The sequence below is a fragment of the Talpa europaea genome, assembly GCF_964194135.1.
Source record: "Talpa europaea genome assembly, chromosome: 1".
Taxonomy (NCBI): Eukaryota; Metazoa; Chordata; class Mammalia; order Eulipotyphla; family Talpidae; genus Talpa; species Talpa europaea.
Genome location: NC_140073.1, coordinates 147211889 through 147230848, shown reverse-complemented (window position 1 = coordinate 147230848; position 18960 = coordinate 147211889). Strand labels below are relative to the sequence as shown.

Sequence of the window (18960 nt, the reverse complement as noted above, 5' to 3'; positions counted from 1 at the left end):
TGTCCCGAGGAATTTCCTCCTGTTTGGGGAATGGGAGCAAGTGCCCAGTGACTGGCCCTGGGACACCACGAGGCTGGGTAGCTGGGTCTTCTCACTTTTTTTAAAAAAAGTAATTTGCAGGCAATGAGGGCTGAGAAGAAGGTGCCAAGTCCAGGCTGGAGGTTTGTGTTTTTTTTTTTAAGGTTTATTTATTTATGCATGCAAGGACTGGGGTATAGGCCAGAGGTGGGGGGGTGGGGGGGTGGGGGGTGGGGGGGAGGGGTGAGAGATTCATCAGGGACAGAGTGGGGAGCAGAAAGGGCAGACTGACTGAAATACACTGCTGAGGGGAGCAACGGGCAAGCCAGGAGAAGTCTGCTGTGACATGTGGGTCAGCTCCCTGGCCAGGGACAGAACTCCTGCTGCAGTGGCTGTGGATAGCTTCATAGTGCTGCATCTTAACCTCTTTTCAACCCCAGGGAGGCCCCAGGCTGGAGTTTTAAGCCAACACCCAAGAAAAGGAAGGACTGAACATCCCAGCCCCTGAGCTCCACCAGTGCCCTCTTCCTGTCTCCCAGAATGGAGAGAATGGTGGCCTCAAATAAGCTTCCCCTGTTCCTGGGAGAAGTCAGCCCCTCTGACACCCCTTCTGTAGCCAGAACAATTGTTCTAGAGGAAAAGAGGAGAGTGGAAACCGTCCAAAGGGACTATGACTCCCAAGAGGATCCAGGAGCGCCCTCTTTCCCTGATGGTCTGCAGCCCAGGCCCTGCTTAGTTTGCCACCCACCAGGCAGCCTTAGCCCACGACAGTCTTGTCCTGGTCCATGATTCCTTTGTTGTCTTCCTTCCTTCAGCTCCTGCTTCTTCCTACCGTCCCTTCTCTGCAGTAACCTGCCTTCCCTGAAGGCGCCCGGACTTCCCTGGCTGAAGTAATGACAGCTGGTCCCTCTGCCCCAGGGGTGCATACCCTCAGCCCCTGGCCCTGCCCAAATTCTTAGAGTATGAACTTCTCCATAGCAGACAGCCTCATCCTTACAACTAATCTCCTGACAGGTGGCATTTCTATTATTTGGTGATATTTTCTGGAACATTAGTTCTGTCCAGAAGAGTACTTTGGTCTGTGTCCACCACTAGTGTGGCTCCAGCACTTGGAACAGGGTGCAGTAGAAGCTCAATTGCACATGTGGACCAAAAGGCCTTGAGTGCCAGTGCTGTGGTTGCCTGGGGCTGCAGCTGGGAGGCAGGTCCAATTGAGACCATCCAGAGAAGGAGGAGGAAGTAGAACAAAATCATCAAAACCACCTGGGGCAAAGGCATTCAGAGCCACATTTGCAAGTGCCTGAGGGTCTGGAGGTGGCCCATGACTAAAGGCACCTGATCATCTAATGAGAATTTGGGGAGGGGGTGATGAAGGAGATGAATGGAGGAATGTGGAATTTCAGGCTGTGTCCAACCTGGGCAGGAAGGAAACAGTGGAGAACAGGGTGGTGCCCCAGGAACTGCTGAAGCTGGGAGGATGGTTCTGGCACCCTCTGCTTCCCACACTGCTTGGTTCCACCTTGGGGTTCCCAGGGCTGGGCCAGGTATAGGGCTCTGGAGAGTAGCTCAGGCTGCTCAGGATGACTTCTCACCTCCCAGCTGGCCTCCCAAAGGTCAGCAGGCCAAGGGCCCTAAGACGTTTACGGGTCTAAACGCATTTAAAATAGGGCATCAAAACCAAAAGAGGCAAGTGCGAGTGTAGCCAGTGTCCTTTGGGGTAAGGTCCTCACTGCCCCAGTACTGAAAGCCCACTGGAGCTCATTCAGTTCTCACCCCACAGAATCTCTATAAGGGGCTCCATTCAAAACCCTGGTGGCATTAGGGGTTAAGCACCACACTATGAAGCAATCTGGAGCCTTTGCAGCACGAATTTGATCCCCAGCCTCCCAGGGAGCAACCCTCAAGCACAGCAGACCTCTCCTGATTCCTGCCGCTGCTCCCCTCAGCAGTGTATTTCAGTCAATCTGCCTGTTCTGTTACCCACTCTGTCTCTGGTGAATCCTCTCACTCCCCACACCTTTGGCCTGTACCCCAGCTCTTATATGCATAAATAAATAAATCTTTAAAAAAAATCTCAGTCCCTAAGATCCAGACTCAGACTCAGAGAGGGTAGGACCTAGGACCACCTAGGCGGCCTTGGAGGCATGGAGGTGAGCGGAGCTCAGGTGGAGAGGGGTGATGGCACAGAACACCTAACCAGGATGCTTCTGTCTGGAGAAGGACTGAGCCCAGAGTTCTCCCCGCCAGGGAGTGCCCGGGGCACTGCCCCAGGGAACCCGAATTTGGTGACAGCTACCGCAGGCTAGTTTCACCCCACAGGACCAGGAGGCTTTGAGCTTTCCCTATTTCTCTGCCAAGAACTGCCCCCATCCCCCAGACAGCCTCGGCCCAACCAACCCACGTGTCTTCAGGCACCTTGACCCTGGGGAACGAATTGCTGCTTGGACAGCTCCCCCTTGCTCCCCAACTCTCAGCTCCGGGACGTCCTCTGGGGTGTGTTTTCTGCTCTCCACCCCTGTCGCCTACACCCTGGAGGTAAACTGAGTCCCCTTAGGACCTTGGTCAGCCGGGATTTATGTTCCACGGAATAGACTTCTGTCCAGCTCTTCCTCGCAGCCTTGGAGGGAAGCAGAGGATGCGGCGCTGGGGGCCCCACGGGAGAGAGAGTTGGGGGAACCAAGGCGGAGGAAAGGGGCCTTGGGGTGAGTTTCTCAGGGGGTGGGTGGGTGCGCGCGCGCAAGAGTGAGTGCCCAAGGGGGACGTAGGTGACTCGGGCTTGTTTTCTGGCTAATTCCGAGCTCCCTGAGCCGTCCGACCGGCGCGCAGCTGACTCAGGGTTCGACGGACGGTCTCCTGGATAAAAGTCTCCTCTGGATGTCAACTCGAGCCCAGAAAGGAGCTCGGGGTGGGGTGAGGGTCGGGGGGGCGGACGCCGGCTTCTCGCCCGGTGCTGCCAAAGCGCTCTGGGAAGGGATCGGGCGCCCCCTGTGCTTTGGCTTCGGGCATGATTGATGCGCACCGCGCGGAGGGCCGCGTAATTAATAAAGATTACGCCAGTTTTGTTCAAACGTCTCTCTTAATTAATGGAGAGGAGGGAGCTAAGGGTGATTTATTCGCATTTGGAAAATTCCCTCCGCGGCAGAGGCTTCGCGGCCGAGGCGGCTGCGGGCACCCAGGGCTAATTGGCCGCCGCTCGGCTGAGGCGCTCCTGTGCGCATCCAAGCGTCCCGCGTCCTGTTCCCGTCACCTCGCGCTCTCCCGAAATGACTCCACGTCGGACTCCGACTCCGTCAGCAGCCACCTGGCTCCAGGTGGGCCTCACTCCCCGCCTTAAAGGAAGCTGGGGCACTGGGGGGGTGACCGGTCCCCCACGCTCCCCGCTCTGCCCCAATCCCTTCCCGAGGGGGGCTCTAGAATCCAGGGCCACAAATTCCTGGTCTCAGCCCAGGCTTGCGTGGATGCTTTTAAGGACCTCGGGACGGAAAGAAAAGCAAGGCTCCGCGTCCCCAAAAGGTCATGGGCACTTACCCCCTGCGTGGGAATCTGTGAGGACGCGCACCTGCGGGGGACCGTGTGTGAGGATGGATGTTTATGAGTCTGGATGGATGTGACTATTCTGTTTTTGTGTCTTTCCAACGTGCCTGTGCGCGTGTGACCGTGTGTGAACGCGTGGGGCCCTGCGCATCCCTGGGTCTGGTGAGTATCTGTGTGTCCAAGCGCTTGGATTGTGCATTTTGCGAAAATACCACCCGCCTCCCGCCTCCCTGCCCACCTGCTACCGCCCCGGGGGGAAGGCGCTACCTCTGCAGAGAGCGTCGCCGCCTTAAAAAATACTCTTTGCCGGGAGCCTCCCCCCGCGGGGCCAGCGAGGGCCTCCCACCCGGCGGGATCCGGGGCGGGGCGGGGCCCGGAGGCCGAGAGGCCGAGCGCTGAGCTCTGGCACCGGGAAGCGGCTTCAAAGGTTTCGGTAACGACTCTTGGGCCTTTATTTATGCCCCTATTAATACAATATTCATCATGTAGATATTGATCTTTATCCTTTAAACTGATATGCTGGGAATCAATTAGCCATGCAGATTACATTTCCAACATATCCAAATGTTAATCTTTCAGACTCCGGGCCAGTGATAGATATTTTTGCAGCCAGATAGTATTAGATTTCGTTTAGAAATGAAAAGGAAAAAAAACGAGTCTCTGAAGACCATTCCTCTGGGGGTGGGGGCTACTTGTCTTAACTCTTGGCCCTGCTTGGAAGTTGGGGGAACCTCTCTAGGGGTTTTCTGGGAGAAAAAAGCGAGACCTCCAGGGTGACCTGCCTGGAGGGGGCGACCGCCGGCACTGGGGACAGTGTTTTGTGAGTGGGCCCGTGGCCGACGGCGGCGCCGCGTCTGCACGTCTGTCCGGCGCTCCCTCCAGCTGAACCACCCGCCCGCAGCCTCCTCGGCCTGGCTTTCGTTGTTGAGTCTGCGCCGCTGCCGGTTCAGTTTCTCGTTTCCAAGCTTCCAAATCAAAATTATTGTCCCACTCCTACCTGAACCCAAGACTAGTTTAAAGATTTCATCTCCAGAAAGAGGAACTTCATGTAAAAGAAGAAATAGATGTTTTTCTGGGGGAAGAAGGATGAGGAGAAAGTTTAAGGTCTAGGAAGAAATTTAATGTGATTCAGGTGTAGACGGTGGAAGCGCTGAGTCTCCTGTGGTTGTGTTGAGATAGTCTCTCTCTCTCCTTTTCACCTTCTCTTTCCTTCACCTCTTTGAAAGGCAATGAAAGCTGGAAAGGAGGTGTGGGGGCTGGAGGGGGGACTCCTTTTTTCCACACTGAGAAATCCCAGGGGCCAGGGTGTGGGCTAGAAACTGCCTAACCTCTCCCTGCTGCCTTGAGCTCATGCTCCTGCGGGCTCTGGACAAATCACACTCCAGCTCTTAGCTACCCGCCTCCTCCACCTTCCTTCACCTGTTGAGCTTGCTCTGCTCAGCTGGCAGCTCCATCTTCACCAACCCTGCACTTTTGAAACACTGGGGTGGAGTATCCTGTACTCACCAGTCCTGCTGCCTTAGGACACCCAGTGGCCTACATCCAGGCTAAGCTAGAAACCTTAGGGTTGTACATCCATCTTCCAAATTTCTCTCCTCTCATTCCTTGCTCATTTGCCTTCCATCCCTCTCTCGGAAATGCACCTGGGAGAGAAATTTCCAGAAAGGGCTGAAGGAATTGAGACTCAGAAGTGGCAGCCACTCAGAGCGCCTACTCAGGTGCCAGGGCCACATGGAGTCGGAGAGAGAGCAAACTGACCGCTGTCCACTTCTCTCCTCTTTCTACTCACACTCCCTACCCACCTGCGAGGAACCCACAGTCAGGGCTTTTTGTGTCCAGATATGCCCCTCTGGGTAGGAGTTCCTAGAGTGGTCATTTGCTATCCTATCAGCTCCAGATAGCACAGAAACCCTGCAGACTGCGCTGCACCCCCAGCTTTCCTGGTTCCTGTTCCCCAGCTCTGTTCCTGTCCTCACCTCAGATCCTGGGCCTGGCCTGCACACCTCGTCTCTTCCCCAAGACCCAGGCGGGCCCCAAGACCAGCCAAACCCCCAGCGGAGCCCCTTCAACCTTCACCCAAGAACCCTTCACATGCGCATGCTTATAACATACTAATGTCCCTTCTAGACTTCAAATTCCCGATGGAATCTTACTGTGCAGGGCAGAACATTTTTTTAAGCTTAGAGAGGATTTCTTACTATAGTTTTTTATGAGAAGCTGCTTCCTCTCCCCCCCATCTGTCTCCTTTATTTGCATATACACATATTTTGCAGAAACAAATGAACGTCTGTAGGAGACAAGTTGTGGAGAAATTCTCTTCCTCCATCACTGTCTTTCAGATTTTAAAAATAATTCTCCTCTTTCTCCGCCTTTCTTTTTTCTTTCCTCTTTTCCTTTTTCCTTCTTTTCTTCCCACACACCATATGTTCTTTATTGAGAACTCACTCACAAGTCCTCGGACCGCTCCCCACTTTCAGGGGCAACGCAGAGGCAAACCCACCGCGCAGGCCCGCAGCGCGTTGCAGTGGGCGCCCGGCTCCCGTCTAGTCTCTCGGTCCGACCTCATCCCGGCTGATTTCCAGAGAGAGAGAATAGCGGCGCCAATGCTTTTGACAAGTAACTGCGGGGTGGGGGGGTGGGGGTGCTGTTATTCCCACGGGGACGCGGGGTGCTGAGAAGCGCCGCGGGTTGAACCCGAGCTTTCGCTAACACGGCGTCCTCGCGTCCGGACAGCGAGCCGGTGGCCAAGGATCTGGCCTTGGGATGTCCTTCACTTGCTTGGCAATCGAGGGCTGCGTGCGTGGCCTTTGCTCAAGCCTGCGACTGCAGCCTGAGAGTGAAGCCTGGGACAGCGGGTGGCGAGCGGCTCTGCCTGTCCACCCCCCAGCCTTGCAGCTGGGACAAAAAAAAAAAAAAAGAAAGAAAGAAAAGAAAAGAAAAAGAAAGAAAGAAAAAAGAAAAAGACCTGCATGGCAGACACTCTCTGCCCTCTTCCCCCACTAGATCAGGAACAATATTTGACATGGATCGTAATTTTCTCTTAAGGCCTGTGTCTGGCTGGAAAGGGGGTCCTCCCTCAGAGGCCCCAGAAGTCTGTGGGTAATGAAACCCTGTCCCCTGGGGTCCATAAACTCGGGCCTAAGTGCTGAGGGGTGTCGCGAGTCCCGAGCGGACGCTAATCCACCGCGATTGGACCGCAGACCCCGGCGTCCAAGCCGCAGGGAGGGGAGTCTTCAAGAGAACGGGGCACGCTCCCTCCCCGCCCCCCACCCAGCGCGCCCTCGGATAGGCTGCGGCTGTCAATTTCACCTGAAGTGAAAGCGAGGGCAGGAGGTAGCGTAGTGGCAAGTTATTTTCCTCTTTTTTTTCTTTGTTGTCAAATTATCTACTTTCCCCCTCGGGCTTCAGTTTCATTTTGCACAGATAGCGCGGGTGGACACCGCTCCTTCGCAGAGACCCCCCTGGCTGCTTTCTGGGTGATTTGTCAGCCTGTGAAAATGACACTGCGCCGCAAATCTAGGTTCAGGACTGCAGGGCGCCGGCACTCGCCTTCCAAGCCCCACAGCGGGGTCACTCCTTTGCCAATTAGCGCCTGTATCGCCGCCAGATTCGGGCACTCGGTGGCCCATAGACTCCTGGCGGAGCAAAGGGCCTGGGTGGAGACTCCCTCCGGCTCCCGGGAGCGGGGAGAGGGAAGGCTCCGGCTTCCGGAGAGACCTTGGAAAGATGTGAGGCGAGGTGGCAGCTTCGGATCTAAGAAAAGCGTGGCTGGAGTGTAGAACCCCGTGCGCCCCCGAAACCAGCCGGGCAAACAGGGAAGTACCCGCCTCTTGCTCTCCTGCAACCTGTTGCGCCCGGCTGTGCGCATTCGCGGTTCTGGGCCTGGTCTGACCCGGCTCCGAATGCGCGCCTCGGATCCGGAAGCCTCTCGGGCGGAACTTCGGGGGTAGCAGCCTCAGGGAGTTTGGATTCCCTCGGTCTTTGGAAGTGCCCCACCTCCCCCAAGCATGCGCGCCCCGTTGCCCGGAATCGGTCTCGGGGTCCTCTGGCCGAAGCCCGGGTGAGTTAGAAGTTAGGAGAAAGGCTGAGTCAATCCTCCTTCGGCTGATAAACCTCAGAGCTCTCTGGCCGGGTCAGGAGAGAAACGGATCGCCTTCCTACCCGGGCTTCAGGCCCCCAAATCACACACAGCCTGGAGGCCTCCACGCGTACATTTGTAGTGGTAATGGTTCGTTTTGTGGTTCGTTTTGCGCGTGCTGAATGGGACCCATGGGCACTGGAGACCCAATTCCACCGCCAGTACCTCCATTCAGACGCGCCCTCTCTCGCCCCCAGCTTCCCTGCCGCTTGCACCGGGACGCGCCACCGGGGAGAACAAGTTTGCAACAAGCGCATTCTTCGAGGATCTGCCAGCTTTCGCGCGAGAGAACACCCGGCCGATAGCGCCGGGTCAGCGCTGCCAGGGCTTGGAGAACGATTCTTGGGCTCAAAAACAAACCCCTGGACGGTCTTTAGCCGCCGTTGCCTTCGAGCGGCGGTGAAGTCTGCGTTTACCCTGTTGAGTTGGGTTTGGAGTACCTCCCTCCTGCAACAACTATGCCCCCCTCCCCCCAGTGCTCTGTCTGCTCCACACATTCTTCTGGAGACAGAAAATCTGGGAAAAGTCTAGCTCCCTAGATGGAATCCCTGAGAAGTGGCTGAGGAAACAAGAACCCAGACTTCGGTGGCCCCAAGTATGCAAAAAGGAAAATGAGAACACTTTTCCCTGAAAAGTTGGCTCGTGTTACCTAAACCCAGGCTAAGCGGGTGTCATTCACATAGGTACCTCTCCTTTGTACTGAAAGTTGGGGGCACCCCCCCAGGACGTGGGTGAGGGCACGTCCAGACATTTTAAGGTGTCTCCAGAGGCCTGTCGGGGCTGCTTGGAGAGTCAACCAAGCTTTTTGACTTTGGGCCCAGGCCTAGATGTAACAATGCTACTTTCTGAATTCACCCTAATTGGGAGGTGGGTATGTGGGTTTTGGAGTCTGAGTTCCCCTAAAAAATGTCAAAGGAGTTGGAAGACAGCGAGAAGGAGAGAGGGGTGGAGAATGCTGGTGCAGGAAAAATTCAAAAATCGTAAAAGCAAAGGGGGAACTTGAAGCCCAGAAGTCATTGTGTCCTTTATTTCAAAGGGGAAAACCTGCCCGATTCTCATCCTTTTGATTGATTAAGGCCCTGAATACCTCGCAGCCCCGGAGTGACAGTCCCTGAATAGACTCCAGCGAATAAAGCGAAGTGCAGAGCTCGGGGCTGGCACTCGGGGGTGTAAAGGAGGCTAGTTCGCTGGCACTTACCAAGTTATAAATAAAAGCCTATGCACAATGGCACCTTCTCTAAGGACAGACAGTCTTTACAACACTCCTGGCGTCATATCCTGCTGGGGACACTTCAGCTCCTAGCCAAGACTTCGATCCTTTTATTTTTCCAGCAGTTTAGTCTGAATACCATAATAAATTCCTGGGAACAAATGCTGCAGCCGGGCAAAACTTTAACTTATAGATGCATTTCTGCCTACGCATTGGGAATCTATAAGTTGAGATTTAGAGCTGGGGGCTTCCCAGAGTGGGTTTTGCAATCAAGAAGAGGAGTAGGGTTTTTTTTTTTTTTTCCTCCGCCTTCTCATCCTCAGCCTTCAGCTCCAGCCTCCCCTGGGCTGCATAAAGCTTCACATTTCCCCTGCCCCCAGACTGAGAAAACAAAGGAACTTATCAGCACACCCTGACCTCCTAGTGGGGAGAACCCCACAGGGAGGACCCCGTAAGAAACATAGGCCAAGGGGCACTGGCCAGCGAAAGGAGAGTGGGACATATCTGGGGCTCCCCAATGCCTTCGAATTGGAGTTGCACCCCCCTCCAGTGGCAGTAAGGGGAGAGAGAGAGAGAGAGAGGGAAACTCACAGACAAATAGAGTGAGAAGTAAAGAGCAAAAGACAGAGATGCACAGAGAGGCGGAGAAATAGAAAGGCAGGGAGGGAGACCCACGCGGTCAGAGCGCAGGGGCCCCTCTCTGCTCTTGGCAGCGGCCAGCTCCCCGGGCAGTCTCCCCCAGTTTCCACGGGCCTGCCGCTCTTCTCCCGGGGAAGGGGCGCAGCGCGGGTCCCTCTCGGGGTCGGTGGCGGCCTCGGCAGCGCCGGGGATGGGAAGAGAAAGTGGCCGCTGTCGCCCAATCAGCGCGTGTCTCCGCCACCCGGGACGGTCTCCTCGTCGGCCAATCGCAGCTCAGGGCTCCTGACCAAGCTTTGGGTGAAAGAACTAATAAATGCTCCCGAGCCCGGATCCCCGCACTCGGTGTCACGACGGGAGGAGACTCCGGCCGGCCGCGCTCCCGCCCCCACCCGCGTCCCCGGCTGCTCGCGCCGCTCCGCGCCCCTCCCCAGCGCCCCAGCCGCGGGGCCCTCGCCCGCGCGCAGCCAAACTTTTCCGCCCTGGGCTCCGGCTCCGGGACTCGGGGCTTCCCTGTCTACCCCTTTCCCGGGTTCCACCTCCAGCCTCGCTCAGGACCAGGAGCGAGCGGCCCCCCTCCCTGCGCGCCTCCCTCCCTCGCCAGCCTTTTTGGGAAGGGGCTCTCCGCGCTCCGGGGAGTTCCCGAGGGTCTCCAGCGCCGCGCTCGCCGTCGTATTTCGCCTTCACCTGGATATAATTCCCAAGCGAAGCTGCCCCAGGATGACCACGCTGGCCGGCGCTGTGCCCAGGATGATGCGGCCGGGTCCGGGCCAGAACTACCCGCGCAGCGGGTTCCCGCTGGAAGGTAAGCGGGGGCTGGCGCCGCCGGGGCCCGGGACCTGGGACGCGCCGCTCCACCCTCCCCGGGGTCTCCGCCGGCTCCTTCGGCGCGGCCTGGGCGCCCTCACCCCAGGAGCTAACAGCAGGGGTGAGATCCTGCTCGATTTTCTCTCTGCAAACGGGCCGGGCGCCTTCGCGCAAACCTTGGCGGAGCCGCGCGCCTGGGCCTGCTTCCGGCAGGTCCCCGTCCCGCTGTTGTTGCGGAGATGCCGCGGGCCGGGAAGGGGTGAACCGGCTTCCGAGCGCCCGAAAGCAGCTTCTCTGCCTTCTGTCCGCCCCGAGGAGTCTCAAAATTGATCTTGGCCGCGCGCATATTTGCAAAACTCTTGCTAGGCTCGGAAGGGCTCCAGGCCGGCGCGAGGCTGCGGCTTAAAGTTGCGCGGCCTGGTGCTGGGAATTTTTCGTTTTACTTGATTAATTCGTTCGAATTCCATACATCTGGGAGTTTCCACTACCCTGAAGTTTCGGGTTCTGGAAATGCCAAGGACGCTGGAAGATTCGCAAGCAGAGTCCCAGGCAGTTTTCGAGGTTGAGACGCCGGAGCGGGGGTGGCGATCAGCGGCGCCCGCCCTCGGCTCTGGGGCCAGAATAAAATACCGAGACTTGGGTGGAGGCGAGGTGGCCTGCGGACAAGCCCGCCTGTCGTCTCTGTCCCGACATGTAACAGGTGACACGTGCTGCCACCTGCGGCCTCCTTTGGAGACCCTCTTTGACCTTTGGCTGTTGCACTCGTAGCCACAAACCCCAAGGCCTGTGGGCTCCCCCTTAGAAAGGGGACTGCCCAAGCGGACCCGAGCTGATGTCCTCAGAGTTTGAGAAAGCCTGCTGCAACCCAAACTTCTCTATCAGGAGGCTCTTTCTAGATAAAGCACACTTTGTAGCAGGCCTCGGTTAGCTCTGGTCCCCCAAAGTTGCCAAAGTTGCCCTTGATCTAAAGAGAAGACAGGTTCTCTGGGGCGAATTATTTTTGCCCTGGCTGCTCTCTTTAGACCAGATGATGGTCGCCTCTGAATTGCTCAACAATTTGAACAAATGTGGTTGAAAAAGAGTCTCTGGCTGGGGACCGAGGTGCAGTGTTTTCTGTGGTGAGGCTGTAACATGCAGGCTGGCTATGTGAATGCAGGGTTGGAAGGGCTCCTTTGGGGAGACTGCTCTTTATTCTCCCCCAAATAACTTTCTGTATTTCTTTTCACCTTCTCCTTCAGTCTCCACTCCCCTCGGCCAGGGCCGTGTCAACCAGCTTGGTGGTGTCTTTATCAACGGTAGGCCGCTCCCCAACCACATCCGCCACAAGATTGTGGAGATGGCCCACCATGGCATCCGGCCCTGCGTCATCTCCCGCCAGCTACGTGTGTCCCACGGCTGCGTCTCTAAGATCCTGTGCAGGTACCAGGAGACAGGCTCCATCCGCCCCGGTGCCATCGGGGGCAGCAAGCCCAAGGTGAGGGGCACAGCTGGGCCCTGGAGGCCTCCCCACCTGCGGTCTCTGGGTTTAGGGAACAGGGCAGGGGTCAAGGACTGCCATCCACTTGGGATTTTGTGAGAAGTTATTTTTATAATCCAAAGAAGTGTGTGTATGTGTGTGTGTGTGTGTGTGTGTGTGTGTGTGTTGGGAGTGGGTGGTGAGGGAACTGGGTAACTGCCTGAGGCCTGCTGCTTGATAAATACTAAAGAAAAACCCCAGTCTTTTTGCAAACAAGATATAACATGGTTTTTTTATGCCCTGGAATCCTAGATTTTCCATCAGATTAGTTCGATAGGGAAGTACCTAAAGCAGGTAAACTTCACGCGCCCACCTGTTGATTTCTTTCCCAAGTACCTTCCCAGCTCCCACCCACTGCACCACCGTTCCCAACCAATGTAAGCAGCCCCTTTGGAGTTTCTAGTGATTTCTCTCCCAACTCCTTTCCCCAATTTCCTCCAGTCAAAATTGTCTGGAAGGGGACAAAAGCTAGGCTAGTTTGTTTTCCTCACAATGAGTGGAGGACTGAACTTCTCAAAAGCAGTTTGGTGCTATCCTCAAATTATTTTGGTTTCCTTTAAAATAAGGAAAGAAAAGTCACAGTGATTAGGGCTGAGTTTTCTTCTGGAAGTTGGGAAATCCAGTGTAATTTTCTAGTTGCCACAGGGCAAATCAGAAGAAGAACTCCAGTAAACTGAAGGCTTCCAAACACCTTGTTTTTCCGCTCTCCCACCTCAGCTTCCTTTGCAGCCGTTCTAAGACTCTCTAAAAATCCTTTGTTGCTGTTGTTATGAAGATTTTAAATATTGTATTTTTTTGTTGTTGAGGTGACCTTGGCTTACAACACTGCGGATGATTTAGGGTTCACATACAGGTTCACACCTCTTCAGATAGGTCACAAGACCACACCCACCACCCAAGTAGACCCATAAATGAAAATTCCTTTTATTGCGGAAAAAGAAGGACCCAGTACCCCAAATTACCCATACTTGCTACCCATGCTAACTTATATTTTTTTAACCTAGTTTTTCAACTTTGACCTTTTGTGCCACTCTTAACTTGAACTAAAATCTTGTGCTCTGAAGCTTGAGAGCCACAAGTGGCAAATCTAACTTGACTTCTGAGCCCCTCTCCAGCTTTCCTTTTTAGTTTCATTTTCACGTTATTCTGCATAGATTCTTTTGCCCTTCTTTATTTCTAGGAATCAGAGAGCACATTCCCCCACCCCACCCCCCAGGTTATAACTCCTTTTCATTTAATCCTGATTCTGGGAGCTCATGGGGAGCAGCTCATCCTCGGAGGCCCCCAGGCTGCTCAGGGTGGGATGATTTCCTGTCTGCCCCTGTCCAAAGTAAAGCACCTCAGCAGAGTTGGGACCTTTTACTAACAAGGGGGACATTTCCAGGGGGTGCTGTAAGGAGAACCTGACCAGGCCCAGAGGCATTGGGGGTGGCCACTCCCGACGACGCAGGGCACCGACCTGCCTGTTCTCTTAAAGCAGGTGACAACGCCTGACGTTGAGAAGAAAATCGAGGAATACAAAAGAGAGAACCCGGGCATGTTCAGCTGGGAAATTCGAGACAAATTACTCAAGGACGCGGTCTGTGATCGCAACACTGTGCCCTCAGGTACCAGACCCGCTCGTGTCTTCCAGGGGCGCGCGGCCCGTCGGCCCCTATTCCCCGGAGTGGCCATTCGAGCCTTCATCACCCCAAAAGTCTTCCTGGGCTCTCAGGGCCTTCCGGGGCCTGAAACATTGCAGAAGCGAATATTCTTGGGGTTTTACGGCGGGAGGGGCGCGCGGCTCGTCCTGGAGGTGGCGAGACCGCCGCAGAGGGCTCCCCAAAGAGGCTTTCCGTCGAGGAGGCAGGGCAGGAAACGCGAGGCGGAGGCCAAGCGTTTATTAATATTGATGTTCCCTTTTAAAGAGAAACAAATGTTTTGGTAACCCCAACCGAAGGGAGATGAGGCCGCGCCAGCCGAGACTCTGCCGCGGACGCAAAGGAGGGGAAGCTTCGGCGAAGGCCCGAGATTTTCCCGAGAGTCCAGGGACCATCCGGCGCCCCGGGCAGCCCGGGGGGCGGAGGCGGGAGGGTCGAGCGAGCGCTGGGCCGGCGCGAGGGCGCGCGGGAGAGTTTGTTTTTAATTAAAAGGAAACTCCCTTTTCCCCCTGCGAGAACGCGATCTTTCAGAGCATGGATTTGTTTACCAGTCTGGAATCTGGAAAAAATAAATGGGGGAGAGTGCATTTTCTTTTGATTTTTACAATAGGAAACGATTCTGCAGCTGAAATTTAAACCCTTTAGAGCCTCCAAAAAAGTTGAGTTGCAAGAGACGGGGCCGTGGTGCTGCTTCTTCCCTGAACGCGAATTGCGGGGCGCAAAGCCTTCAGGAGGGGAGGGGTCGGGACGGGCTGGGGGGAGAAGTCTCCCAGGTTGCACCCAGAGGCCCGTCTGAAGTCCAGAAAGGACACGCTTCCTCCTGGGAAGAGGGCAAAGATGTTTCCCGGCCTTCGGGGGGTGCAAACTTCCCGGACTCTCTTCTCCCGGCACCTAGACGGGATTATGGGGTGGGGGCTGCGTGGGCGCGTGGGAGGTGTTGGGGGGCTGAGCGAGCCTCCAGGGGCAGGCGGAGACCCCGGCGAGCCGCGCGGGGGCAGCCACCCCAGGGCCCTGGCGGCCGGTGTGGGGCTTCCCGGCGCCCAGACCCGCCCGGCTCAACTCTCCGCGCGCCTTCCCTCCTCCTGCCCCAGTGAGCTCCATCAGCCGCATCCTGAGGAGTAAATTCGGGAAAGGCGAAGAGGAGGAGGCCGACCTGGAGAGGAAGGAGGCCGAGGAGAGTGAGAAGAAGGCCAAGCACAGCATCGACGGCATCCTGAGCGAGCGAGGTAAGTGGACGAGCCGTGCGCGCCGCGCGGGGGGCCTGCGCCTGGGCGCACGGCGGCGCCGAGACCCCTGGAGTTGCTGGAGCCGCGCAGCCCCGGCTCGGGCCAAGACCCCTCTTCGCTCGTAGTCACCGTCCGGCGATCGAGGGAAAGACTAGAGATGCACTTGCCACGAGCCCCGGAGTCGTCTCTGTTCTGCTTACTTTTTATGACATTTTCCTCCGCACTGTTCCCAGCCCGTCTGGGTCGAGAATTGGAGTTAATGGTTTAGGTGCAGGATTACCCTGTGGCCCTCCGGCAGGGAGACTGGGGGTCGCTGAGCAACCCGGGGCGGGGTGGGGGTGGGGGAGGCTGCGGACGGTCTGTGAGCCCTCGGAGGTGGAAAGAACTTTTTCGCCCTCAGGACAGGCCTGGGTCTCCGGAGAGTTTCGGTCAGGAGAGGGGGAGAGGGAAAAGGGAAGGGGGAGTCAACCCCAAACGCCAAAACTCTTGGCAGTGGGACCCCCAAATTGTACCACTTCGGCTGCCTTGTAAGTGAGTGTGAGTTGGCTGGGGTTTTTTTTTTTGTTGTTGTTGTTCTAAGTTGGTTTTCAATTGTGGTAGGGTTGGGTTTCCTGGAAAGAAAAACTAGCTAAGCTAACGGTTACAAACCGAGGGGATCTGGGTTCTTGGGCCTGCAGTGCTGGCACCCTTTTTCTGCCCAGAGGTGCTGACCACTCCCTCCTCCTCTGCTCCGACCTGTAGGCATCCAGAGAAAACCTCCCCCTGGGAGCCAGGAGTGCAGGCTGCTTCCCTTTTCCCAGCTGGGAGGGATCTTCAGACTCCAGGGGTACCAACCCAACCCCCTCCAAATCAACCCTGTGGGAGTTAAACTGCTAGCAGGCTTCTCAGGAGATGGCTGCACCTCTTAAAATATTCAAAGCTGGGGAGCCACCACCACTGGGGTTGCCTCTCCTGTGTCCAGTACTTTCTTGGTTTGATTTGAGTTTTGTGTCACCCTAGAAGGGCAGGTGAGCTTGGTATGGGAACTCCTGAAACCAGCCAGAGCTGCACCCCTCCCCCCCAGTCAGATAATGTCCAGGGCAGGACTGTGGTTTGTTCCCATTACCTTCATTCCCTGGGGGTGACCTGCTAGCCCTCCGGAGCAGCAGCCTTACAAACCAATGCAAAATCTCTACACCATCTCCATGAGCCACTGATATTTAGACATACAAAGCCAAATGACTGATTTCAGGGATAACAGAAGTGAGGTGCTTTGGCACACACGGCACCAAAGGAGCGCCTCTAAACCCTATGGCAGATTGGCAGGGAGATATGGACCAGGCTGCTTTCTTCCCTTTAAAGCAGAGACCCCACAAAGACTCAGCCTTAGTCCCGACTTTTGGAGGGGTGCATTTCTACTCTAGTCTCTGAGAAGGTACCCCAGGCTTTTATTCCAGGGCTGTATGTAATAGAGGTGCTGGGGAGGGAAAAAGGGTAGAAACCAGCCAATCCCAAACCTAATGGGCCCCTGGGGGGGGGCGGGTAGGGCAGGAGGCCTGAGTGGTCAAAGAGGCTTGGGAAGGGGGCAGCGATGTGTGATTTTGCTACTTGTTGCTGGAGGCGCCAGCCAGGCAGATCAGCAGTTCTCTGGAAGCACAGGCAACCGAGGCCCAGGAGACAAAACGCCCCAAATGAGCTGGTCAAACATTTGTACAACTTTTCCAGCTTTTACAAAGAAGGCCTTCTCTACACAATCTACACTTGGAGATGAACTTGGGAGACAAAGCCGGGAGAGTCCATTGAAACTCACACTTTAGCTGGGCCCAGACAAAGCTCCGGCTCGAAGCAGCTTGATGTGAACAAAGGAAGGCAACCTTTTTATAATTCAAGGAGAAAAGAAGAGAAAACAGCCCCACAAAGGGCCGAGAATAGACTTTATGGGCTTGCAATGAGGGATGAATTATTCAATGAGCCCCAATAGCTGCTGCGCCAGGAAGTTTTATGGACTCTTCAGTGTGGAAAAAGTGGCCATTTCACCTACAAAATGTTTCTAGTCTTTTGGGCCGTCTAGCTGGGCCGACAGCCATTGAAGGGCAATTGCTACCGTTTTTAAAAATCAGAGTATTCTCCCCAGCGGGGCCTATATGTTGAAAACACACACACCTCCGAGGCTGAAGCCTAATTTAATTTGGGGTTGTCAAGGAAGATCCAGCTCAGTCTCTTTAGACCCTCTAGCTCCCTTTCCAGAAAAGCCCTGGAGGGCAAGAGAGGCCCCCCTGAGACAGGACAGAGTGAAGTGGAGTTTGAAGGGAAGTTTAGAAACCTCGAAAAATCTCCTCTGTTGTTTGGGCATCCAAATCACAGAACTTTCCGCTTGTAAAACACAACGAATATTGATGAAGGGCTCTGTGCGCCCTGGCAGAGGCTGGCTAAGGAGGGACCTTTGGATGTCCTGTCCGGTGTGCTGCGTTCGCCGGAGGTTCCAGTTTCCTTGCGGCTGGAGGGTGCTGCTGAGACTGGTTTGGGGGAGACATCTCTGCTAGTAAGACTCGGCACCCCGAGAGAGAGGTCCTCTGGAAGAGGTCAGAACCACCAGGGTCTCGCCCTTTCTTCCAGCTGGCCCCTGGCACCTCCCCAACTTTCCAGTCTCTCGCCCAATCCACGAACAGCGCAGCGTGTCTACCCGGTGCGCTCAGGCCAGTGCGCCCTGGCGCGCACTGGACGTTGTGCGCCCCCGTTGGGTTCATCTACCCAGCTGCGTTGCCTGAGCGGAGAGAGAAGGCTGGGCAGCCAGGGGACCCCCCCCCTTTCCCCACCCCCCACCCCCTACCCTCCACCCCCCACCAACCATCTCCGCTCCCTGCCGGCACCGAGATTGGAGCAGGCGCAACCCAGGAGCAAAGCTCTCGTCGCCGCATCTGGGCTTGTGGGCTCGGCCTGCGCTGCGGCCACTCAATGGGCGCCTCTGTTCCTCCCCCGGCGCGGCCGAGCGGGCCCGCGGGCGCCGCCACAATGGGCCGCCCCCTCTCCTGCGCCCTGCGCCAAAGCGCCGCGCCGCGCCGCCCCCTCCCCTGTGCTCCGGCCGGCTCGAAGCTTAGCTCGCCGGGCTGCAGCCGACTCAATTGCCTCCTTTATGTCCTTCTCACTTTCATCTAGACACAGCCCGCCTCCCCCCTTCTCCTGCTTTTTTTTTTCTCCCTTGCCTGAGGCTCACATTAGTGAAATTTCTGCAACCTCCCCCCATTTTTTTCTTATTTTAAAGAAAGCCCTTAACACAAAAGCAGTGACTAATCAATAGAAACTGCTCCTTCATCATCTTCCCTCCTCTTCCCCTCCTCCTCCTCCTCCTGCTGCTGCTGCTGCTGCTGCTGCGTGACGCTTTTCCTGTTTGTGAGTTTTGGGAAACATTTTTGCTTTGTGCCGTAATGGAATTAGAGGACAGATGAGGACTGTGCATGGACACGCGACAGCAAGACTCGCGCTTAAATATTTAGATGCGACGTTACAATTACCGACTTGTTGCGATGGCTTTGAAGTGGCAACTGGGGAGTTCAGGGGGAGAGAGGCCAGATCGCCAAATTGATGTTTTGATTGGGGCTGCAGATACACTTTGGGAGGACTAACCCCCCTGAAAGTCACCAGTGCGCGTGGGAGTTTGCAGCAATTGCATAGATTGGCCTGAGACCCCAAGCATGGGGGGGGGGTCGCCCCTGCGCCTGTCGTCTCGCTCCTGTCCTATTTGCCATTTATAAAACAACAACAACAACAACAACCACAACAACAAACAGTTCGGCTTTTTTTTTTCCCTTTGAGAAAGTAAAAGTGACAAAAGTTTTACTGGAGTCCCATTTTTGTAAACTCGTGAGCTTTTGTAATAGGAACGAGGACAACGTCAGCTTTTCAACAGCACATAAAACAAAGTCATTAAACACGCAGAAACTTTGAAAAGGAGTCGAAGTATTTCACTTCCCGCGCAGTCGTGGAAAGTGCACTTTATCATGACCCGGAGCGCGGCTGAAATCCGGGGTGGGGGCGCGCGGAGCCGCTTCTCCCCCCGGAGTTCGCAGGGCAGGACGTTTTGGCGCGAGGCGAAGGGCAGGGGTGGGTGGGGGGAGGCGGGAGGAGGAACTTTCCCACAGATTAAAATCATGGGGTGTAGACGTGAGATCTGTGGCATCGGAACCTTCATGAAATTGCACAGCCCACTCTCCGGGTCCCTGTGTCAGAACCACGCATTTGAGCCCAGTGCGTTCTCT

The 18960-nt window shown here is 55.8% G+C and overlaps 1 protein-coding gene across 4 annotated transcripts in view; it reads left to right on the top strand.

Annotated features, from left to right (window-relative positions):
* Positions 1–10256: 10256 nt before the first annotated feature.
* The window catches only part of PAX3 (paired box 3), a gene marked incomplete at both ends in the record, with an annotated part of 95840 nt that continues 87136 nt past the window's right edge, over positions 10257–18960 (top strand). For 3 of the 4 annotated variants that reach the window (XM_084243956.1, XM_084243959.1, XM_084243957.1), the window contains 4 exons: positions 10257–10341; positions 11582–11817; positions 13337–13466; positions 14591–14725. In XM_084243956.1, the coding sequence (XP_084100082.1) occupies positions 10257–10341; positions 11582–11817; positions 13337–13466; positions 14591–14725 (586 nt within the window). The remainder of the gene's footprint in view (positions 10342–11581; positions 11818–13336; positions 13467–14590; positions 14726–18960) is intronic. The other variant, XM_084243958.1, reaches the window with a different exon arrangement.